This window comes from Sarcophilus harrisii, chromosome 2 (assembly GCF_902635505.1).
Source record: "Sarcophilus harrisii chromosome 2, mSarHar1.11, whole genome shotgun sequence".
Lineage (NCBI taxonomy): Eukaryota > Metazoa > Chordata > Mammalia > Dasyuromorphia > Dasyuridae > Sarcophilus > Sarcophilus harrisii.
The window spans coordinates 46,148,511-46,170,567 of record NC_045427.1 but is presented as its reverse complement, the minus strand read 5'-3'; the positions used below and the strand labels follow the sequence as shown (position 1 = coordinate 46,170,567).

Sequence of the window (22,057 nt, the reverse complement as noted above, 5' to 3'; positions counted from 1 at the left end):
TCTCTCTTTCTCTTTCTCTCCCTCTATCTCTGGCTTTCTCTCTGTCTCTTGTCTCTCAAATTCTCTCTGCCTCCGCCTTTGTCTCTGTCTCTCTAACTCTGTATCTGCCTTTGTCTTTGTCTCTGTTTCTCTCTGTATGTCTCTCTGTGTGTCTGTCTCTCTTTTTCTCTCTGTCTCACACACCTCTCAGTTTTAAAATTATAAAACACAATCAAATCAATCCTGCCCTTTTGCTTGGATTTCTGGTCTAATTCCCATATGTTCCTATTCACCATTTCTGTATCTTTTGGCCCAAAGTGCTCCTTTCTGGCTACCTCTCTTCTATGTGTGTAGCCTCCTCCATTAGAATGCAGTGTCTTGCCTTGAGGTCCATGACTTTTGTTTTTGAACCTCCATCTAGTTTTTTTGATCAATGCCTTTATTCATTCACTTAAAGTATTTTTCCATGTTCTCTCCTTTAGGGACAAGCAGAAAATACAGCTGATCTTCCTGCGTGATAACCATTCAGGGATCGAAGTCATCTCTTGGGTAAATATCCCCAGCCTTCAGAAGGTGAGCTGAGAACAGGTCTTAGTTTTTCGATGTCTATTCTAATATATTTCCCCTACAACTGAAGGCGGTATTTCAGAGGAGGGCTGACCCGACCACAAGATAGTGGATTGACCAGTTTCGTAGTCCTAGACACTCTGCCCTCACATTAGCTTTCTTGGCTACCCGGCTCTACTGCTGACTCATTTTGCAATCCAGTTTAACACTCAGATCGCATTTGCGATCCAGTCCATACCTTGTCCTTGCTAAGTCGATTTTTATTTTTTTACGTCAAATGCCAAGTGTTGCATGCATTTGAATTTTGGCTTACTGTTTTAGTTTAGCAGACATGTTATCTCCTTCCTTTGTTTGGCATCTACCACAGGCTTCCTAAGTGTGAATTTCCCATTACGCTCTATTCTGGACTTTAGGTTTCTCTTCATTATCCCCCTTGATCTAAGCAGCTCCCAAAGGTCCAATTATCTCTATACTAATGACTAACAAACCTCTATATATTATATATATAGATATATATATTACCCCACATAATGTGATGATGTAACTGAAACAGAGTGAGAGGTTTGGAATCAGGTTCTAAGCTTGCATCCACATTTTCTCTGTAATGCTGGCCCGGTGCTTGACTAATTTGTGCTTCAAGCAACTAGCTAGGAGTTATTTACTAACTATGCAGATAAAATCACACATCCCACTCTTATGAGGAAGAAATAAGAATACATACACATGCATATATATATATATATATATATACACACATATATAATGATATAAATGTCAGCCTTTATTAACTAAATAAGCCTATAATTTTCCTTAGTGTTGTCTTTGAACCAACATTCTATTTGCATGAAAATGAATTGGTAAGAAAAGCACCTTTTTCTACAATTGGAAACAATTTGTATGATATCAGGGTTATAAGTTCTTTGAAAATTTCAGAAATTCCTCTTTTGAACCCACTTGGTAAACCTTTCATTATACAAATATAATTTCCTGAACTCCGTGGAACAAATTGTACAAACCACTAGGAAAGTAGGCAAAGTTCTCCTGTGTGGTACAGAATCAAGTGCCAGGGGGTAGAGGAAGACAGGAAACCCCATGTGATGTCATCCTTCTCCTCTCTCTCCCTTTTTTTTCCCCTGAGGTAATTGGGGTTAAGTAACTTGCCTAGGGTCACACAGCTAGGAAACGTTAAGTGTCTGAGACCAGATTTGAACTCAGGTCCTCCTGACTTCAGGGCTGGTGCTCTATCCACTGTGCCACCTGGTTGCCCCCCCTTTCCCTTTTTTAAAAGACTTTTAGGCTCACTAAAATAGAAATGTGTACATACACACATATACAGATATACATGGACATGTAGGTATAAATGTGTATTTTGTGTAAAGAATTAAAGGTTAAAGTTCATATACACATATACATGGACACATAAATATAAATGTATATTTTGTGTAAGAAATTAAAGGTTAAAGTTCAGGTTAAAATTCTCTTTGTTCTTATTTCTCCTTATTTATCACTTTCCATTGGTATGATATTTAAATGGTTTGAGAGACATAACTTATGGGTGATTAGTCATTTTATTAATAATGCTAGCATTTTATTAATAAAAGGATCAGTGACACTCTCAAATACCAAAGACCAATCATGGCAATGGGCTCACAGTTTATATGCCCTAGAATAGGGGTCCTCAAACTTTTTAGATAGGGGGTCAGTTCACTGTCCCTCAGACTGTCGGAGGGCCGGACTATAGTAAAAACAAAAACTATGAACAAATTCCTATGCACGGTGCATATATCTTATTTTGAAGTGAAGAAACAAAACGGGATACAGTATTTAAAATGAAGTAAAGTTAAATCAACAAACTTACCAGTATTTCAGTGGGAACTATGGGCCTGCTTTTGGCTAATGAGATGGTTAATGTCTGGTTCCATATTTGTCACTGCTAGTTGTAACAAGTGATGCAAGTGTTCCTCCATTAGTCTTGATCTGGTTGGAGATTTCAAATGTTTCATTCTAGAAAAAGTCTGTTCACAGACATAAGTGCTGCCAAAGATGGTTGCCATTTTGAGTACATGGTTGCTGAGATGAGGATATGTCATAGAGGGGAGAGATGCATAGAAATTATGAAGGCTGCTTGACTTGAATGTGTCTTTCAGAGAGTTATAATTCTGCAGTTCAGCCAGATCCATTTGGTAAATTGTGTCCACATTTTCAATGTCAATAGAAAATGGGTTACAGAAAAGCTGTTCATGGAGATGAAACTCTTTAAATCTAAATTGGAATTCCTTTTGCAATTTTTCCAGTGAATCCACACATGTTTTGTTTGGGAATGCAATCAGCGGTTTTTCTGATAATAGATTTTGAGTTGTGGGGAGGTGGCAGAAATTTTCCTCCTTCACTTGTCTGATAAGGAGGCCTAATTTTACTTCAAATGCTTTGACATGTGATTGCATATCACAGATGAGCTTCCCCTTTCCTTGAAGTTGCACATTGAAATTGTTGAGTAGCTCTGTTACATCTGTCAGAAAGGCAAGGTGCCATTTCCATTCTGCATCATTGAGCTCTGGTACTTCTTTGTTTTTTGAAAGCAGAAAAGTTGTAATCTGTGGAAGTAAGTCATAGAAACGTTTCAAAACTCTCCCTCGACTCAGCCAGTGGACTTCTGTGTGATATAGAACACCTTCATATTCAGCATTTAGCTCAGACAGAAATTCCTGAAATTGTCTGTGATTTAGTGCATTAGCTCTAATGAAGTTAACACAAGATACCACAATTTTCATAACAGAGTCCCACTTCAGTGATTTACTACACAGCGCTTGTTGGTGGATGAGGCAGTGTATGGCTATTGGATGAGAATGGTTATGTTTGTCCATCTCCTGGTTAATTCGAGCAATTACTCCTTTCTTAGACCCCACTAGACTAGGAGTACCATCAGTTGTCACGCTGGCTAGTTTAGCCCAGTCCAGCTCCAAACCATTCATAGTTTGGCAAACCTTTTCATAGATATCCTCTCCTGTAGTTGTTCCTTTGATGCTTTGCAGTGCAGCAAGCTCTTCTATGACTTCAAAATAATCATTTGTCCCACGAATAAAAATTAGAAGTTGTGCAGAATCATGAACATCATTGCTTTCATCAAGTGCCAAGGAAAAATGTGAAAAATTTTTTTATGGAGTTTTGCAAATGCTGATGCAGATTGTCTCCCATTTCTTCAATCCTCCATGTAATTATAGGTCCTGAAAGACTCACTGTACAAAATAAATCGGCCCTCTCTGGACACATCTCTTTGGCAACAGAAAGAAGGCATTCTTTAACAAATTCTCCCTCCACGGATGGTCTGCCAGTGCGTGCTATTAGCTTGGCAACTTGAAAACTTGCAAGTTTTCAGTGTTTTCAGTGAAATATTTAGCTGCTTGTGCTTCACAAAAGTATTTTGCTGAGTTGTCAATGTATTTTTCAGTTTTAATATTTTATTTTTTCTCACTTCTCCAACCAAACTATCATATTTTATATCTTTATGTTGAGTTTCATAGTGTCGACACAAATTATATTCTTTGAACACAGAATATAGTGTCTGGCATATCAGACATACAGCTCTTTCCTTGTACTACATGAAAAAGTAACCATAAGTCCACTGTTCTTTGAATATCCTATACTCCCAGTCAATTTTTCTTTTTCTTGACATCATTATTTCCTAGGGATTCCAAATTGCTATTAGTAAAATACCAATATATATATATACAGCGCTACAAAAACAATATACCAGCAATAACTTTGCCCACACCAAGACATACAGACTGCAATGCCCAACTTCTTCCAAGCTGCCTCTGCGCTGTGATGCCTCCGTTTCCCACACTCTCCCTCTCGCTCTTCACACTCCTGCTTCCGATCTTCATTGCTGCAGTGAATTCCCCCTGCAGCTGTGACATGCACAGCATGCACTGTACACCCCCACACCTGTCTGTTGTAGTGGCTGCCATTACTGTACAAGGCCACGGGCGGTCAGTTCTTCATCTTCTGCATCTCTCTCCCTTCCCCACGCCACACACCCTGGCCTAGGAACTCGCCTCACCTAGTATCACCTCACACTCTGTCTCTGCCGCCTCAGCCTAGTGCTGGAAGTGTGAGCTGCTAATGTAAGTTCAGGCTGAAGTCACTTCTGGTCTGATTTTGCCATAGCCCAGCGGGCCACATAAACGTCCTCAGCAAGCCCATCTGCCTGCTGGCCATAGTTTGAGGACCCCTGCCCTAGGAGAATGGGTGTTCCTGAGGATGGAAACCAACTCTGATTGGTTAGAAATTAATGAGAGAGAATGAATATTACAATGAGAGTCGGACCTATTCTAATGAGGGGTTGGGAGCTATAACTTCGATTGTGTCATTCACTTCTAAATTGTCCAGCCTTGGGCAATCTAATCAGAGAATCCATCCTCTGTACAATGGGTTTCCCCACATCAGATTAAATTCCTTGTTAGGTTGAGTGGAATCTGATCTAGATTGAGGAGAAAGTTAATTCATCCTTCAGAGACTGAGTTTTTTGAGGAAAAGAGCAAAGTCTTGGATCTCCCCAGATCATTGGCTATTAATAATCATTTTTCTCAGCCAGAATATTTGTTTTATTTGAGAGCCCTTAAAAAGTTCTTGAAAATCCTGAAAAAATATTGGACAAGATCTTTGGGCTCCTTTCGAGCTCTGTGATTCTCTGACCCAAAGGAATGAAGCTCAGTAGTGAGCAGCAGCCAGTATGAGAGGAGGTATTTGGTTTTGTTTCACTAAGGCTGGAGGTAGGTGTAAAGGGAATGAATATCTCTCAAATCCACCTATTAGCAAGGGCAACCCTCTTCCATGGGGTTATAGGAGTTGAGAGACCTTAGAGAACATCCAGTCCTACCCGTTTATTTTACAAATGAAAAAACTCAGAACTAGAAATTGGAAGTAAGTTGCCCAAGATCACAGAATTGTTAAATAGCAGACCTAGGATTGGAACTTGACTCCAAATCCTGCACCATATTGTCTTCTCCATTTTTTTCTTACCTTCTCTGTTTTTCTTTTTTCTTCTCCCAGTCCTCTAGCACCCATGGACTGCTAGAGACTGCTTTGGTGCCCTGGGTGATTTCAGTGGTGAAATAGTTGCTCCACTGATGTAGGTAGTCCAAAAAGTGAGAATGCATGAATTCATGGGCATCCCCAAGGGGCTACCAAAAGCCTTGGTGTTCTCTTACACACCTGAACATCTCTCAAACTCTTTTTGAAAGAGTTGTTGTGTGAACAGTATCATCAAAGAAAGGATGTAGCATGAGAATTCTGAGGGTCATCCCCTACCTTTTTCCTTTGCAGCTCACCTCCTATTCACCCAAGTATGTTTCATTCTTCCCTAAAAACATAGTGGAAATATATTTAAAACTTCTTTTTAGTTCAGCTGAAAATATAAAGAAATGAACATTTCTTCAGTCCAAGAAGATTCTCTCCAAATTTACTTGCAGGAAGAAAACTTTATCCTTCATGGAAAACAATGTTCTCCACTAAGAATTCTTTCTCTTAGACCTAGCCCCTTTCTCTTAAGAAGGTATATAATGTGTGAAAGGCCTTGAAAAATGAATGAATGATGATAATCAAACTTAGGACATCTAGGTGACAATAGAATACTGAACTTGAAATAGAGAAAATTTGAGTTTGAAATTGTGCCTTCAACACTTAATTTTGTAAACTAAGGACAAGAAGGTTGAGAATATGATAAAATATTTGTAAAGAGATTTTTAAATCTTGAAAGTACTATATAGATGCTAACTGTTTTTGTTATTTCATTAGATTGTGAGCCTCTCGAGGGCAGGGACTGTCTTTGATTTTTCTGTGCATCCCTAGTATTTACTTAGTACAATATCTGACGCATTATAGGCACTTAATAAGTGCTTTTCAAGTGACTGGCTTTGAGAGGAGTGGTTAAGAAGAAATTGAGTGACTTTAAAAGAATGATTTTCCAGGGGGCATTTTCAAAAAAATCAAGGGATTATTTTTCTTAGATAAATTAAAATGTTGGCACTAAAGTAAAACTTTTTTATACAATATTCCTATAAATGTCTTATGTTAGAGACATGTCTAAGGGGATAAGAAGATTGGCAGTTGGAACATCTCTCAAGTAGATCAGTTCCTTAATTTAGAATAATGAAAAATGAATTTAAATTTTTTTTTAAATCTGGGAGATTTGTACCTAAGATGTAGATTATGATCATAATCATTTCCCCTTACTATAGTTTGCATGTTCCTTTAGTTCCCTGCTTAGAATGTGGCATCCCCTCCCCCTAAATTCTACCTGGCCCAGGCCAAATCTCCCCCTTCCTCCCTGAATGTTCGAGAATAATAAGAAATAAACATGGCTGAAAAAAAGAAATAGAAGATTACATACTTTTGCAGAGGAGAGGGAGAAGGAGGGCTCTCTGTTCATATATTATATGGACATTATATATGTTTTCAATTCAATAGCAACTCAATTATATCTCTCAATTCTTTCAGTACATGGGGATATAGTTCATACAAGCCCAAGCCCTATGATTTCAATTTCTTTGAAAACAGCAATTTGATAGCATCTGACCAGTTCTCTTCACTTATTTTGGGTTTCATCTCTCTATTAGTCATTTTTGTTCAATCCTTCCTCTTTCAAAAACAGAAGAAAAATAAGAATTGAATTAATTCTGATTCCTTACAATTATGTTAGCATTAGCTCATCTAACCTAAGACAGAGAATCAGTCTCCTTAAATATTTTCTAATTTACTTCCTCATTTGAATCACTAAAGTTTGAAGTCTTAAAAGTTTTGTTCTTCAGTCTCCTTAAATATCTTCCCCTTTCCTCATTTGGATCACAAAAGTTTGGAGTCTTAAAATTTTGTTCTTGAGTGTTTTCTATCCCTTTTTGGCTGACTTCCCACTATAGAATTTCAGGCCACAGCCTCCTATTCATCCTAACTCTGAATTCAGAATTCAAACTGTAACTGGCTTTTGCCTCTTTTTTCTTTCACACATTCTTAGATAGCATGATCATGTTCTTAAGGCTCCTATCATATCTACTTAGGGAACTGGTTTTTGGCATTGGTTAGAATCAAGACTAGAAGAGCAGCCCACTTTGGCATTTCCTCTACCTTTAAATTTCATGAGAGTAACTCAAGATGTAATCAATGGTTCTGCTTTTAGTGGAGAAAGTAGTGGAGAGTTCCAGCCACTATGTGGATAGTTGAAATTTCCCATCACTGCAGTATCTTATCTCCATGACAAGATTGTGAAGTGCTTCCTAAACTCCCCATCCATGTCTCCATTCTGGCTCAATGAACTATTGTTAACTTCTTATCATGTTATTACTTCTGTTACTCTTGTCTTAATACTTTCCATCATGTTTTTGCCATCTTAGCTAATAGAGCTCCTTATACGAGTATCACCACCTTCATTTAATGTTCATTTGAATCACTTTTCTCCTTCCAAAATCCAGTCTTGAGCCACATTCAAAAAATGATGGAGAGAATAGTTTCAGAAAAACCTGAAAATTCTTGTATAAACTGATGCAAAGTGACCAAAACCAAGAGAATATAATTTATTATAAAGTAACATTTTAAAGGCTAGCAGACTTAAGAACTCCGATCAGTGCAGTGAACAATCATGATCCAGAGGACCAATGATGAATCATGCTACCCACCTCCTCATGGAGAGGTTATAGATTCAAGATTTGTATTGAAATGTATATATATATATATATATATATATATATATATATATATATTTCAATATGGCCAGTTCAAGAATTTATTTTGCTTTTGTATACTATTTGTTACAAGTTTGCTTTTTTTAAAAATCTATTTTGGGAGGAGGAAGAAGAGGGATTTTCCCTCCTCCCTCACTGCTTTATAATATAATTTTAGGTCTGATAAAGCTAAGCCACCTTCCTTTGCTTTTTTTTTTTATTATTAATTCCCTTGAAATTGTTGACCTTTTGTTGTTCCAGATGAATTTTATTATTTTCCTAGCTATATAGAGTAATTTTTTTTGGCGGTTTGAGTGGTATGGCACTGAATAGATTTTTTTTTTTTTTGGCTGAGGCAATTGGGATTAAGTGACTTGCCCAAGGTTACACAGTTAGGAAGTATTAAGTGTCTGAGAACAGATTTGAAGAACTCAGGTCCTCCTGACTTCAGGGCTGGTGCTCTATCTACTGCACCACCTAGCTGCCTCAATAAATAGATTAATTTAGGTAGAATTGTCATTTTTATTATATTAGCTCAGCCTACCCATGAGCACTTGATCTAAACAATTTCCAGTTATTTAGATGTTATAACTTTATTTGTGTAAAAAGTGTTTTGTAATTGAGTTCATATAGTTCCCGGCTTTGTCTTGGCAGGTAAATACCTATATTTTTATATTAACTACATTTGAGATTTTTCTTTCTATCTCTCGCTGCTGGACTTTGATGGTAAAATATAGAAATGCCAATGATTTATGTGTGTTTGTTTTATCCAGCTACTCTGCTAAAGTAAATTGTTTCTAGTATTTTTTTAAGTTGATTTTCTCTGCAAATACAACATCATATCATCTTCAAAAACTGATAATTTTGTTTTCTCATTACCTACTCTAATTCCTTCAAATTCTTTTTTTCCCTCTTATTACTAAAGCACACATTTCTAGTACAACACTGGACAGTAGTGGTGATAATGGGCAACCTTGTTGCACCCCTGATCTTACTGTGAATGCTTCAAGTTTGTCCCCATTACATATAATAGTTTTAGATAGATATTACTTGTCATTTTAAGGAAAACTCCATTTATTCCTATGCTCTCTTAATATTTTTTAGTAGGAATGAATGTTGTATGTTGTCAAATGCTTTTTCCACATCTATTGATATAATCATAATTTCTGTTAGCATGGTTATTGATAGGGTCAATTATGCTGATAGTTTTCCTGGTATTGAACTAGTCCTCCTTTTTGGTATGAATCCTAATTATCATAGTGATAAATTGCTGTAATCTCTGCTAATGCTTTATTTAAGATTTTTGCATCAATATTCATTAGGGAAATTGGTCATAGTTTTCTTTCTCTGTTTTGGAACTTCCTGGTTTAGATATCAGCATCATATCTGTGTCATAAAAGGAATTTAGTAGAACTTCTTCTTCCCCTATTTTCCCCAAATAGTTTATATAGTATTGGAATTAATTGTTGTTTAAATGATTGGTAGAATTTACTTATTTAGTTTTAGGGGGAGTTTTGAGAAGCAATTGGGGTCCAATGACTTGCTCAGGGTCACACAGCTAGTAATACATGTTAAGTATCTGAGATCAAATTTGAACTCAGGTTCTCCTGATTCAAAGGATGGTGATCTATTCATTGCACCATCTACATGCCCCCAAGGCAGAAATCTATCTATCTCTGGAGATTTTTTTTTTAAGAGAGTTCATTAATGGCTTAATTTTTTTCTTCTTTTTTTTTTCTCCAATTCTCCAATTTTTGCAATTGGAGTTAAGTGACTTGCCCAGGGCCATACCACTAAGGAAGTATTAAGTATCTAAGACCAGATTTGAACTCAGTCCTCCTGACTTCAGGACTGGTGCTCTACTGCATCCCTCAATTTTTCTTTTTAAAGTGGGAATAAGTAATTTATTTCTTCTGTTAATCTGGGCAATGTGTATTTTTGTAAATATTCATCCATTTCACTTAGATTATCAGATTTATTGGTATACAATTGGGCAAAATAGCTCTTAATCATTGCTTTAATTTCTTCTTCATTTAGTGGTTAAGTTCACCCTTTTCATTTTTTGATATTGGTAATTTGGTTTCTTCTTTTTTTAATTTAATTAACCAAAGGCTTATTTTGATGGGGGTTTTTTTCATAAAAGCAACTCTAAGTTTTGATTACTAGCTCAATAGTTTTCTTTCAATTTTATTAATTTCTCCTTTGGTTTTCAGAATTTCTAATTTGGTATTTATTTGGGGTTTTAAATTTGTTCTTTGTCTACCTAGTTTAGTTGCATGCCCAACTCATTGATCTATTTTTTCTCTATTTTACTCATGTAAGCATCTAGAGATGTAAAATTTTCCCTAAGAACTGCTTTGGCTATATCCCATAAGTTTTGGTATGTTGAATTATTATTGTCATTCTCTTGGATGAAATTATGGAATGTTTCTATGATTTATTGTTTCACCCACTCATTTTTTAGTGTTAGATGATTTAATTTTCAATTTTTTTTTTACTTTATCATTTTTCCTGGCCCTTTATTGAATGTTATTTTTATTGTATCATGATCTAAAAAGATTGCACTAAATATTTCCATATTAGATTGTGGGGTTTTTATGCTTCTAATACATAAATTTTTGTACAAGTGCCATGTACCTCTAAGAAAAGGTATATTCCTTTCTATTTCCATTCAATTTTCTGCAAAATTCTATTCATTTCTTTCTTATTTATTTTGTGGTTAGATTTATCTAGTTCTGTTAGAGAGAGGTTGAAATTCCCCTACTTGTGTAGTTTTCCTGTCTATTTTCTCTTGCATCTCACTCAAGTTTTCCTATAAGAACCTGGATGTCATACCACTTGGTATATATGTGTGTGTGTGTGTGTGTGTGTGTGTATGTGTAGTATTAATATTTCTTCATTATCTATGGTACCCTTTATCAAGATGTAGTTTCCTTCATTATCTCTCTTAATTAGATCTATTTTTGCTTTTGCTTGATCTAAGATCAGGATTGCTACCCCATTTTTTTTTTTTACTTCAGTTGAAGCATAATAGATTCTGCTCCAGCCTTTTACCTTTACTCTGTATGCATCTCTCTCTGCTTCATCTGTGTTTCTTGTAAACAACATATTGTAGGATTCTGGCTTTTAATTCACTCTGCTATCTGCTTCCGTTTTATGGAAGAGTTCATCCCATTCTCATTCACAGTTAAAATTACTAACTCTATATTTCCTGCCATCCTATTTTTCCTAAGTTATATTTTTCTCCCTCCCTTTCCCTCCTCACCAGTGTTTTGCTTCTGACCACCACCTCCCTCAATCTGCCATCACTTTTTTTCAATCCCTCCCCCTTTTTATGCCTTTTCTCTTCTACTTCTGCCTTCTCTTCTATTAACCTTCTTCTTTCCCCTTCTAGTTCCTATACAATGACAAATTTCAAAATCTAACTAAATATGTATGCTATTCCCTCTTAAAGCCAAATCTAATGAGATTTAAGATTCAAACAGTACTCATTGCCTTTTTTTCCTTAACTGTAATATGTCTTTTGCACCTCTTCATGTGTGTAATTTAGCCCATTTTATCTCCCTTTTCCTTTTCTCCCAGTACAATCCGCTTTCCCACCCTTGATTTCTTTTTTTATAACTTCACATTAAAGTCAATTTATACCTATACCCTCTAAGTATACCACTTCTAACTTCACTGACAAAGATAATAGTTCTCAAGAGGTATACAATTTATCTTCCCATGTAGGGATTTCTCTTGAGTCTTGTATTTGAAGATCAAATTTTCTGTTCAGCTCTTGTCTTTTCTTCAAAAATGATTGAAAATCGCCTATTTCATTGAATGTCCATCTTTTCTGAAAGATAATGCTTAGTTTGGGGAGGGAGGGTAATTGATTTTCTTGATTGCCGTCGAAGCTCCTTTGTTTTCCAGAATATCATATTCTAGGCCCTCCAATCCTTTAAAGTGGAAGCTAGGTACCCTGGGTAATCCTTATTGTGGCTCCTCGATATTTGAATGGTTTCTTTTTGGTTCCTTGTAGTATTTTCTTCTTTTGATAATTTTAGAATTTAGCTACAATATTCCTTAGAGTTTTCATTTTGGGATCTCAGGAAGTGATTAGTGGATTCTTTCAATGACTATTTTATCCTCTGATTCTATGATATTAGAGCAGTTTTTCTTGGATGAGTTCTTGAAAGATGTGGTCCATCCTCTTTTCACCATGGCTTTCAAGAGTGCAGTACTTCTTATTTTGTCTCTCCTGGATCTATTTTCCAGGTCAGTTGTTTTTCCAGTGAAGTATTTTCTTCAATTTTTTCTTTTCTTTTTTTTTTTTTTTTTGGGGGGGGGGGGTATTTGTTTTTTGATGTCTCCTTGCGTCATTCGCTTCCATTTGTCCAATTCTAATTTTTGGTGAATTATTTCATTCAGTTAGCTTTTTGTTTTATCTCCTTTTGCATTTGGCCACTTGTACTTTTAAAGGAGTTATTTTGTTTAGTAGATTCCCCCCCCCCCATTTTGCCAATTCTCTTTTTCAAGGAATTTTTTTCTGTTTCACCAAATTTATTTTTTAAGAAGTTGTTTTCTTTAGTATATATTTTTTCATTTCATCAAACTTATTTTTTTAAGGAATTGTTATCTTCAGTCAATTTCTGTATTTCCATTTATAAACTGATGACTTTTCCCCACCCCCAACCTTTCATATTTTTCCTGCATAGCACTTATTTCTTTTTTCCCATTTTTCTTCTCTCTCTCTCTCTTTTAAGATCCTTTTGGAACTCTTCCAAGAGAGCCTTTTGAGCTGGAGACCAGTTCATATCTCCTTTGAAATTTCACCTGAAGGCATTTTGCCTTTGCCATTCTCTTCGGAGTTAGTGTTCTGATCTTTGTCTCCATAGTAGCTTTCTATAGTCAGAGCTCTTTTTACTTTTTTGCTCATTTTAAAAAGTTGAGCTCTGCTCTTAGGGCACAGGGGAAATTATCCTCAGTTCTTTTGCAGGGGGACAGAGACTTCTCACTGACTTCACTGGGCTAGGGTTGGGACTGGTGCTGCTGCAGGCTTTCCCTCCACAGAGTGGGCCTAGCTGAGTCCCACCTGTTACACTAGGGTTTGGAGGCTCACAATTTGCTTTCTGCACTTGTGTTGGAAGTCTCACAGCTAAGCTAGTCTGCTGATCCACGGGCCTTCTGAACTAGGACAAGACTGCTGTATTTTGGCTAAGGGCCTCCTGCTAGATTCCCCCCTGCATTACCTCCCTCTCCAATGAGACAGACTTTTCTTGTTTCCTTACAAGGTATCTTAAGGTGCCAGAAAAATTACTGCATTCTGAATGTTTGAGGGTTCTGACACTCCAAAATCCATTCAGAGGCTTGATCTAGCATTGCTTCTGAGGGAAGCTGGGGAGACCTCAGGCAATGTCCTCTCTACTCTCTGAATAAAGTGGGGGTGGAGCCAACATGGCAAAGAAAAATTTTTTATTAAAAAGCTCTCATTCTCCACATTTTCCTCCCGAGATGATGTTCTCTCCAGTCCTCGCTAGAGTTTTAATTTCCCAATTAAGTATTTTTGTTCTCATTTTAAAGATTATTCTTGCTGGGGGGGGAAAAAAACCTGAAATGAGAGCAGTTTCCAATACTCATATAATTATAGTCCCCACCACTGTGTCCTTTATATCTTCTTGTTGCTGGTGATATGTGGTTTCTTAAGCCCTTTCATTTGACCACTTGGCACGTCATGCATTATTTTACTTTGCATTAAGAGATGAGCTTTAAGTATGAAGATGCAATTCAGTATAATACTCATTGCTCCAAAAACTCTTCAGAACAAAGGCAGTAGAGACAAGAAGAAACTCCAAGCATCACTTACCCAGGCTCTTAAAAACTTGGTGTTAAGTAGTCATTATGCAATTAGTAAGTACCTACTATATAGAGACCGCTAAGTGCTTCAGAAGTGGGTCAGATGGAAGATCTGGGTTCAAATCCAGCCCTAGATACTCTCTAGCTGTGTTACCCTGGACAAGTCACTTAACTGCTGTAATCTACTGGAGAAGGAAATGGCAAAGTACTCCAGTGTGTCTGCTAGGAAAGCTCTCACGGACAGTACTGATGGGATATAGTCCAAGGGGTCAGGAAGAGTTGGACGTGACTAAACAATATGTGAGGCAACTGTGCTGGGCTGGATAAAACAAAGTAGGGTAATCATTACTAACAAAGGCTTTTGGGGAAGAGTGGGAAGACTTGCATGACGTGTTATAGGGCCCATTAAGGAGAACCAGGACAATGACATACACAGAAAGTACCATGAAGTATGTACATGTGAACAAGAAAGCAGAAAGTGAATAGTGTTTATTGCTCTAACTTGGCCCCAGAATAGAGGAAACGTTCCTTTTCTTGAGGATGGGATACGGATATGGATAGATATAGAATACTTCCATATGGCACCAAATTTGGTTTGCATCATGCTTTTGCTTGTAATCTTTGGTACAAGGAAAGACTCTCTCAGTAGGGGAGGGGGAAGATATTTGGCCATAAATTCAAAAGTAAAACCAAAATCTTGAACTAAATGTCACTGCTTCTGATGTAGACCTCTTCCCTTCTACCCTTGGCCGTTTCTTAGGATTCATCAGTTGATGTCCCTTTGAGAAGTTTCCTTCACACATTTCGCTCATCCTCATTTCCTTCATTCATGCTTATCCACCTTTCCTAGCTCCATAACACTCATAAACTGGCTTCCTCTACCAGTCCTGAGCTGGAAGTCCTCTCTGCTTCCATTGGAAATGAGGATTTTGTATGAAACACTATTCAGTTTCTGCTTTGTCAGCCACAGTTACTGTACTTTGTTTAATCCAGCCCAGCAGTGCCTCGCATATTGTTTAGTCACGCCCAACTCTTCAGGGCCCCTTGGACTATATCCCAGCAGTACTGTCCTTGAGGGTTTTCCTAGCGGAGACACTGGAGTACTTTGCCATTTCCTTCTCCAGTAGATTACAGCTGTAAGTGACTTGTCCAGGGTAACACAGCTAGAGAGTCTGGGGCTGGATTTGAATCCAGATTTTCCTGACCCACTTCTGAAGCACTCAGCTGCCTCTGTACAACAGGTACTTAATAATTGCATGTTGACACCTAGCGCTATGTTTTTTAAGAGCCTGGGTAAGAGATGCCTGGAGTTTTTTCTTCTCTCTACTGCCTTTGTCCTCAAGAGTTTTTGGAGCAACGGCTGTAGGTGGCTGTGTGGGAAGACACAGTTTTGGTTGGGTGCCAAAGTTCATCCTGAACCGTGTCTCCGGCCTTTCTTGGAAAAGCCCCTTCATGATTTAGGTTGAAGCAGCGACAGCTAAAGACCTGTCTTGTCTCTAGAAGCTTTACTGGGGAGGGGCCGACCCCTTCAGGGTTTAGGTTGACGGGGTCTGTGGGAGGAGGAAGAGCTCGTAGCTCAGGGAGGTCTGAGGCGTCAGCGGCCGAGCTCCCTGAATGATGTTTGACACAAATACTCGGCCCCCATCTTCCCCCACAGCCCCGGGAGACTTAAAAAAGACAGACAGAGTGATGGTGGTTGTTTTTTTTAAAATTTATTTACGAACATTATCTCTGAGGGACAACAGCATGTCTCTGGCGCTCATCTCTGTACATGCAACTGTAGAAAATAACATTTGTATTCACTTTGTCTCTTTCTGCAGGAAGTTGTACAGCTAATGACAGTACTGTAGCGGCAGAGCTGCGCCGGGGCAGCACCAGCACTGCCAAACAATATGTACACAAACTACATTGTAAAAAAAAATTACATTGTTACATTACAGACAATGCACTCTCGCTGCTGTTTTAACCCCACATTCTACGCAAATGGACCTAGTACAAAGAGAAGGGTGTGAATTGACCTGTGAGCTATTTACACCTATGTACACTCAGAAGCATTACAAGGAGGGAAATTTACACTGTCCAGGGGGAAATCCACAAAGCACATGGGTCAAAGGTAATACATTACTTTTGCTATTGTTGCTTGAAATTGTTGATTAAAAGGACTCTCCATGCTTATACAGATTAATTTATGGTTATTTAACCAAAAAGAAAAAAACAAAAAACAGCAAAAACAAACAACAAAAAAAAAAACCCGGGGCTTGAAAGATATCTGACCATAATTTGGTATTTCCCTTCTAGAAGGGGGATGGAGGGAGAAGGGGGAGAAAGACTTAGCCCAGTTCATTCTTTCTGAAGATATTGGGGTATTTCTTCTCCCTTCTCCCTTCACCCCTGGAAATAAATCTCTGCTGGCCCTTCCACAGTGAGGAAAACCAGCCTCTGAATTTGTTAACTGAGACTAAAAGAAAAAAGGGGTTGGGGGGGATGTGGGAGGGAGAAGAGAATAATAGGGGTGGATGAGGATCTGAAGAGTTTAAGATAGGAAGGAAAACATTTGTAATACATCCATGAAGCTCAAAAATACTGGCTTGAGGGGGCCTGGTCAACATTCCACTGTGAGCACCCAGAAGCGCATCCTCACTGTGCACTTGAACAAGGTCGGGGGCGTAAGGGAAGGGGGGCTGCACGTAGCACCCATGGACAGAACATGCCTGTGGGGGCAACTAGATGTCCAGAAGAAAAATCAAAGTCAGAGAAAATTCATAGCAAACTGCCCACCTTACACAAAAGCTGTAAGTTCACTGCCCTGGCTGTTAGCCGCTAGGAGGGCGGCCGTGGACTTGTGAAGCAGCCCTCGGCCTTCTCCCTAGGCCTGGAAATCTAAAGGTGTCTGCTCCAAAGCCCCCCATTCTGTTCTCTCTAAGGGGGGTGTGGAGGCACAAAAGCAGATGGCCACTTGGTTGCTGATAATGAACAAAGGAGCCCGGGAGGAAGTCTCCTTTGACTTGCCATCTCTCCCATCCCCTCCACCTCCCCCAGCCTCAAATTGTCTACAAAAATATCCTAAAGATTCTTTTAAGAAACCCCCCCCCCCCCCCCCCAAATACTCCTCCTAAGTCCCACAGCACCTGGCAGTTGATGCTGACTCTTCCTTTGGGAAGAGCTGGTCTGAACATAGGGCGCTTCTTGGGTGCTCCCGCCCCAGACCCTCCATTTGGCTCCTCGCTTTGCCTTCCCAACAAGGGTGTGACTCCTAGACCCCCAGGGTATGGGTGGAAGGGAGGAAGGAGAGGTGACTGGTTAGAGGAAGGATTCCATCTGTTTCTCCCATGGACAAAGCCAGACTTCCTCCTCCTCTTTAGCATTCAGGGACATCAACACAGGAAGAGAAGACACCAGACAAATAAAACAATTGAAAACACTTTAAAAACGCTGATAAAGTTGGACTTCTTTTCAACAAGTCAAGAGCATACAGCATAACAATAATTTCAAGTCACCATTTGTACAGCACCAAATGTCTCTTTGCACACATTTCTGGGCACATTTGTGGAGGCCCAGGGTCTCAACTGTCATGCAACTAGCTCGTTTGGAAGAGGCTGGAGGGAGGGGGGGGAGAGGGACATATCTCTCACTTTAGCAATCTCCTAAATTTAGCATGGAGGACAGGGTTAAAGAAGTACTTAGAACCTGTTTCCACCTAAAACTGTTTCCACCCTTCATCCTGGTTTTGAATTTAAGCACTTCCCACTACTGCTCCAAGGATGGGGCCTTTATTAAGGCAACATAATCCAAACCCTAACCTGCCTGTCTCTGCATAATGGCTACTCGGGTTCCGTTTCGCCGCTCGCTCTTGGAAGCCCTTCACATGTGCTCTCCAACCAAACTCTGTCTCTGAGAAACGATCTCAAGGGGCACACTTGTGTTGCCACACAGCAGAATCCCCAAGGAAGCTTTCTTTCACTCTTGGCCCCTTCCTACCAAATCCTTGGCTCCCTTTTACCATCTGACGTCCGCCGCCCAGCCATCCTTGATGGTGTCCTATAGCCACCATGGAAACCAACAAGGTTCCACTTACAGTGAGATGCAGTTGGCAACAGCTCCTGCGGAGACGCGCCAAGGCAAGGAGATGCTTTCTCAGGCCATGTGGCTCTCTGCCCTTCCCCTTTGCCCCCAAACAAACAACTTCTAGAATAGAAACCTTCACACTATGTCTTATTTCTAGGCAAATGGCACAGAGCTCAACCGAGGTGACATTGAGTAACTGACCCAACGATTTAGTGGACGGTTCTCCTCGGTCAGGGGGGATGAAAGCATCTCCTGTGTGGCCTTCCTTCCTGTTCTCCATAGTGGCCCTGGTGTAGAGGCAGGACAGAAAGGAAAAAATGTCAACTTCTCCTTCCTGTGCACTAGTCTGAATTGAGTTCAATTAAATAGACAAGCTTCTTCCAAACAGGGCCTTCGGTGGTCTCTGTGGAAGGAAGGAGGAGAGTACAATGCTGGGAATGACCATCCTTGCCTGCCAGAGAGCTCCAGATTCCCCCCATCCTTAACTTAAGGTCATCTCTTCCACAAAATGCTAAGATTTCCTCCTTTGATAAATCACTTTCCATGCTTTCTAAGGTAACAATAGCTTTTCCACTAGAAAAATAAGACCGTTTCCTACGGGTCTAAGGAAGCTTAGCAACTCCACTACAGAGCAGAGAGTGAATGAATCCCCCTCCACCGAGGGCAGGAAGCTCATCTTAAAGCAAGAGTGGGAACAGCCTTTTCTTCCAGGCCCCTCTGAGCTAGGCCAGAGCTCTCCCTCCCAGCCCCAGCCCCCTACAGAGAGGAAGACCCTGCACAACCCCAGGGAAACAGATGGCCAGCTGGACCATGTGGGTTGGTAGTTTTGCTACTTGTCCTAACTTAAAAGGACGGGGGGGGGGGGGGGGGGGGGGGGGGGGGGAAGAGAGAAGGGGAGGGGGAAGGGTTAAAAGTTTTGAGAAGGTGAAGAATGCAAATTTCCAAGTGGAGTTATCTTGTCTTTCTTTTGGTTAGAAGACAGGCTTCAGAATACTGAATGTTGCACGCCATTTTGGCCCTTCTGTTTCCTTGAAAGGGAAAGTGCTGCCTAATGTGAACTATACATATACAAAGATAATTTTAATTAATTTATTTATTTCTTTACACATAACTGAAAGTGATGTTACAGTACATAAGTTATTTACAACTGTGCAGTAATGTGTTGCAAAATAAATTATCTAGAAGGCAGCAAAAGTACATTGTTAATGTATATAAAAACTGTACAGCATTTATGGGATACATTTTTATATGAGTATTGGCTCTGTAGTGTTTCAAGTTATGTTCTCAGAAAGAGAAACAAAATGCCCAAGATTAAAGGAAAAAATATATAAACCACATGGATTTGACTCCATTAAAAACACAATTGGCAGAGTCCTAGCTCTGGGTCACCACATGCCCCTGCGCCTTCTGCAGGGGTCAGATGGCGCCGCCTGGGCCCTCGCTAAACACAAGCGTCCACAGCCCAGCTGTCTGAAAAAACGGGGACCGGTGGCTGCCCTGGGATTTTAGCTGGAAAGCATCCTTAGACTTGGAAGTCTATTGGCTCCACCCCATTATACCTTTGTTCGTGAAAGGCGGGTGCGGTGCCTTTTACTTTATTTTTTTCTATTAGATCCAAATGGAACGAGAAACTTAAAAAAAAAAATATGAATTCTCTTCTGCAACTTCTCTGAAATGGATCTGCAGCTGAATGGAAAACACAGATTGAAAATTGCTGTCTCCACAAAGATGGAAACCCCCATGGCTGCTGGCCCCTGCTCAGCAGATGGTGGCAGGGCGCCCTCGAGCCCGTGCAGGCCTCCAGCGGCGTTGCTGTCTGGTCAGACCACGTAGTGTGCAAGCTTTTCACCCTCCGCTGAAGCACCTGGTTTATACAAGAGATGCGGTTCCCACTTCTGTGGCTGGGGGCCTGCCATCAGTCCAGAAGTGACGGATACATTGTGAAGAAAGTGCAACTGTTCTCTCGCTCCCTGTCCCCCACCCCCCTGAGAGATGCTTCTTCCTTCCCACCCAGGGATTCATCAACAAGCATTCGGGATGAACAGGAGCTCAGCCATTCGTTCAGAAGGGCTCCCGCCATTGCCAGTTTCCTGTAGGACTGTCTTGGGATCTGGTCTTGTCATGCTGGCAAGAGCACAAAGTCATCGTTGACATCGACCATTGGCACATAGAAGGACGGCACCTCGTTCACGCAGAGAGACTTGTGACCAGCGGGGTCCAGCTCCTGGACCTTCAGCTGCCACTCCATCCTTTGCACCGCATTGAGAGCCGCCGCTTCATGTTGCTGCCGCATCAACAGACATGTCTGTGTAGGAGACAAGACCAAATGGTGAGGAGGGGAACCTATGCTCAGTCACCCCTCAGCAGGGGGATGTTCTGTCCCTGAATGGCCACCGGAGTCAAGGGCACGTTGAGCTCCCAACAGCCTGGGAGCTTTCAGACAGAACAGCATTCCCTCACGTCCCCCAATAACATACTTAGTACTACACAGCCCCATGGCTCTCCCTTTAAATTAGGATCTCCACCTGACACTAGGACCATCGGGTCACTAAACGTGACACAGCAAGCTGTCTGATGGAGGTTCAACCCAGAGGACAGATCTGACCCTGAGTTATGGTGACCTGGCCTGCACTTAACCAACCCTCATGTGACAGGGGGATCAGGTAGTCAAGCAGCGACAGCGTCAGGATGATGAGGAAGACCGCTATGAATCCTTCCCGGCGGACAGAATCGAGAGGGTCTCGTCCTGTAAATTCTCCTGGGGTCAAGACACGGCTCTGCCGCAAGGAGAGTCCCAAGGAAAGGGAAGGCCCCATGTCTCCCTGCACTCAACTACATCACCACACTGACTATACTAGCTTTCAGAGATAGAATTAGAAGATGAAAACAAAAAGAGACAGAAGTAAATTTGTAATGTTTGTAAAAGTTTGATGGAACAATGAAAGACTCCACAAATGGCTTCTTTGGGCCTAAAAATACTTCAGAGTGCAGAGAAGGAAAGGGTTCTGACCTTCATCCGGTCGTATTTGTCATCCACATCCTGTAACCAGGAAATGAATTGTCGAGCATTGAAACGATCTCTCACTGACTTATTTTCATCCCCCTGTGGAGCCAAATAAGGAAAGAGAAGTTTAATAAAGGGGAACAGATATGATGGCTAGAAATGTCCTATCCCATCTTCTAGGGAAAGGAATAAAAACACATTAAAAAAACTGACACCAGAGACTCCATCCTGCCTAGGGAGAGTGGTGAGCCATCAAGTCAAACAGACCATGTTTATAACTCAGACCTTTTGAAATCTTTGGAGAAGAAGTTTCTTAGCCACAGGCATCAGTAAAAGTCCATCCGTCCTATTGCTGGCCTCATGGCAGATTAGCACAGTAACAACAGCCACAGACAGAAAAGTTTAGGAAGAGACCAGGGAGACTGGGCTACCTGTATGATTCCAGTGGGCTGGAGGCTCAAGTGCCCTCCCTGGGAAGGCTAGAAGGGCTGGGCCAGAGGCCTGGCTCTGCTCACCCCCACCAGCACTGTCTTCCCGCTGAACTTGACTTGTGTTCCTCACCAAGGGCCATAACGAACTTCAGAAAAGCAGGAAGTTCCAATGCTCCTGATGCTTTTTAAGTCAATAATCACTAAATATGTAAGTGCAGGAAAGCCCCATGTTTCTGATTTGTTCTGGCCTGTCAGGGACTCAACTTAAAATATAGATTAATGCAACACTGTGGTGACCTGGGAGGAAGGTAGAAGAAAAAGAACAGCTCTGGCTGATTTTTATTGGTTTATATCATTGGGCAAGGCAAGCCCAAAAGAGATGTGGAGTTGTTGTGTGCTCAGGAGGAAGTAATTGTTGCTCGGAATTAAAGGTTAGGTCAGGATGGCAATTGAGAAGGATG

The 22,057-nt window shown here is 40.3% G+C and overlaps 1 protein-coding gene and 1 long non-coding RNA gene across 6 annotated transcripts in view; one reads left to right on the top strand and one right to left on the bottom strand.

Moving 5' to 3' along the window:
* The window catches only part of LOC116421308, a 64,957-nt gene that overhangs the window by 14,622 nt on the left and 28,278 nt on the right, over positions 1 to 22,057 (top strand). Inside the window, exon 2 of the long non-coding RNA XR_004231623.1 lies at positions 462 to 552. This is a non-coding gene — a long non-coding RNA (uncharacterized LOC116421308). The remainder of the gene's footprint in view (positions 1 to 461; positions 553 to 22,057) is intronic.
* The window catches only part of ANKRD11 (ankyrin repeat domain 11), a 328,516-nt gene continuing 322,245 nt past the window's right edge, over positions 15,787 to 22,057 (bottom strand). For all 5 annotated transcript variants that reach the window (XM_031950121.1, XM_031950120.1, XM_031950122.1 and 2 more), the window contains 2 exons: positions 21,172 to 21,264; positions 15,787 to 20,466 (listed from right to left, as the gene is read on the bottom strand). In XM_031950121.1, coding sequence (XP_031805981.1) covers positions 20,281 to 20,466; positions 21,172 to 21,264 — 279 coding nt within the window. In that variant the 3' untranslated portion in view covers positions 15,787 to 20,280. The remainder of the gene's footprint in view (positions 20,467 to 21,171; positions 21,265 to 22,057) is intronic.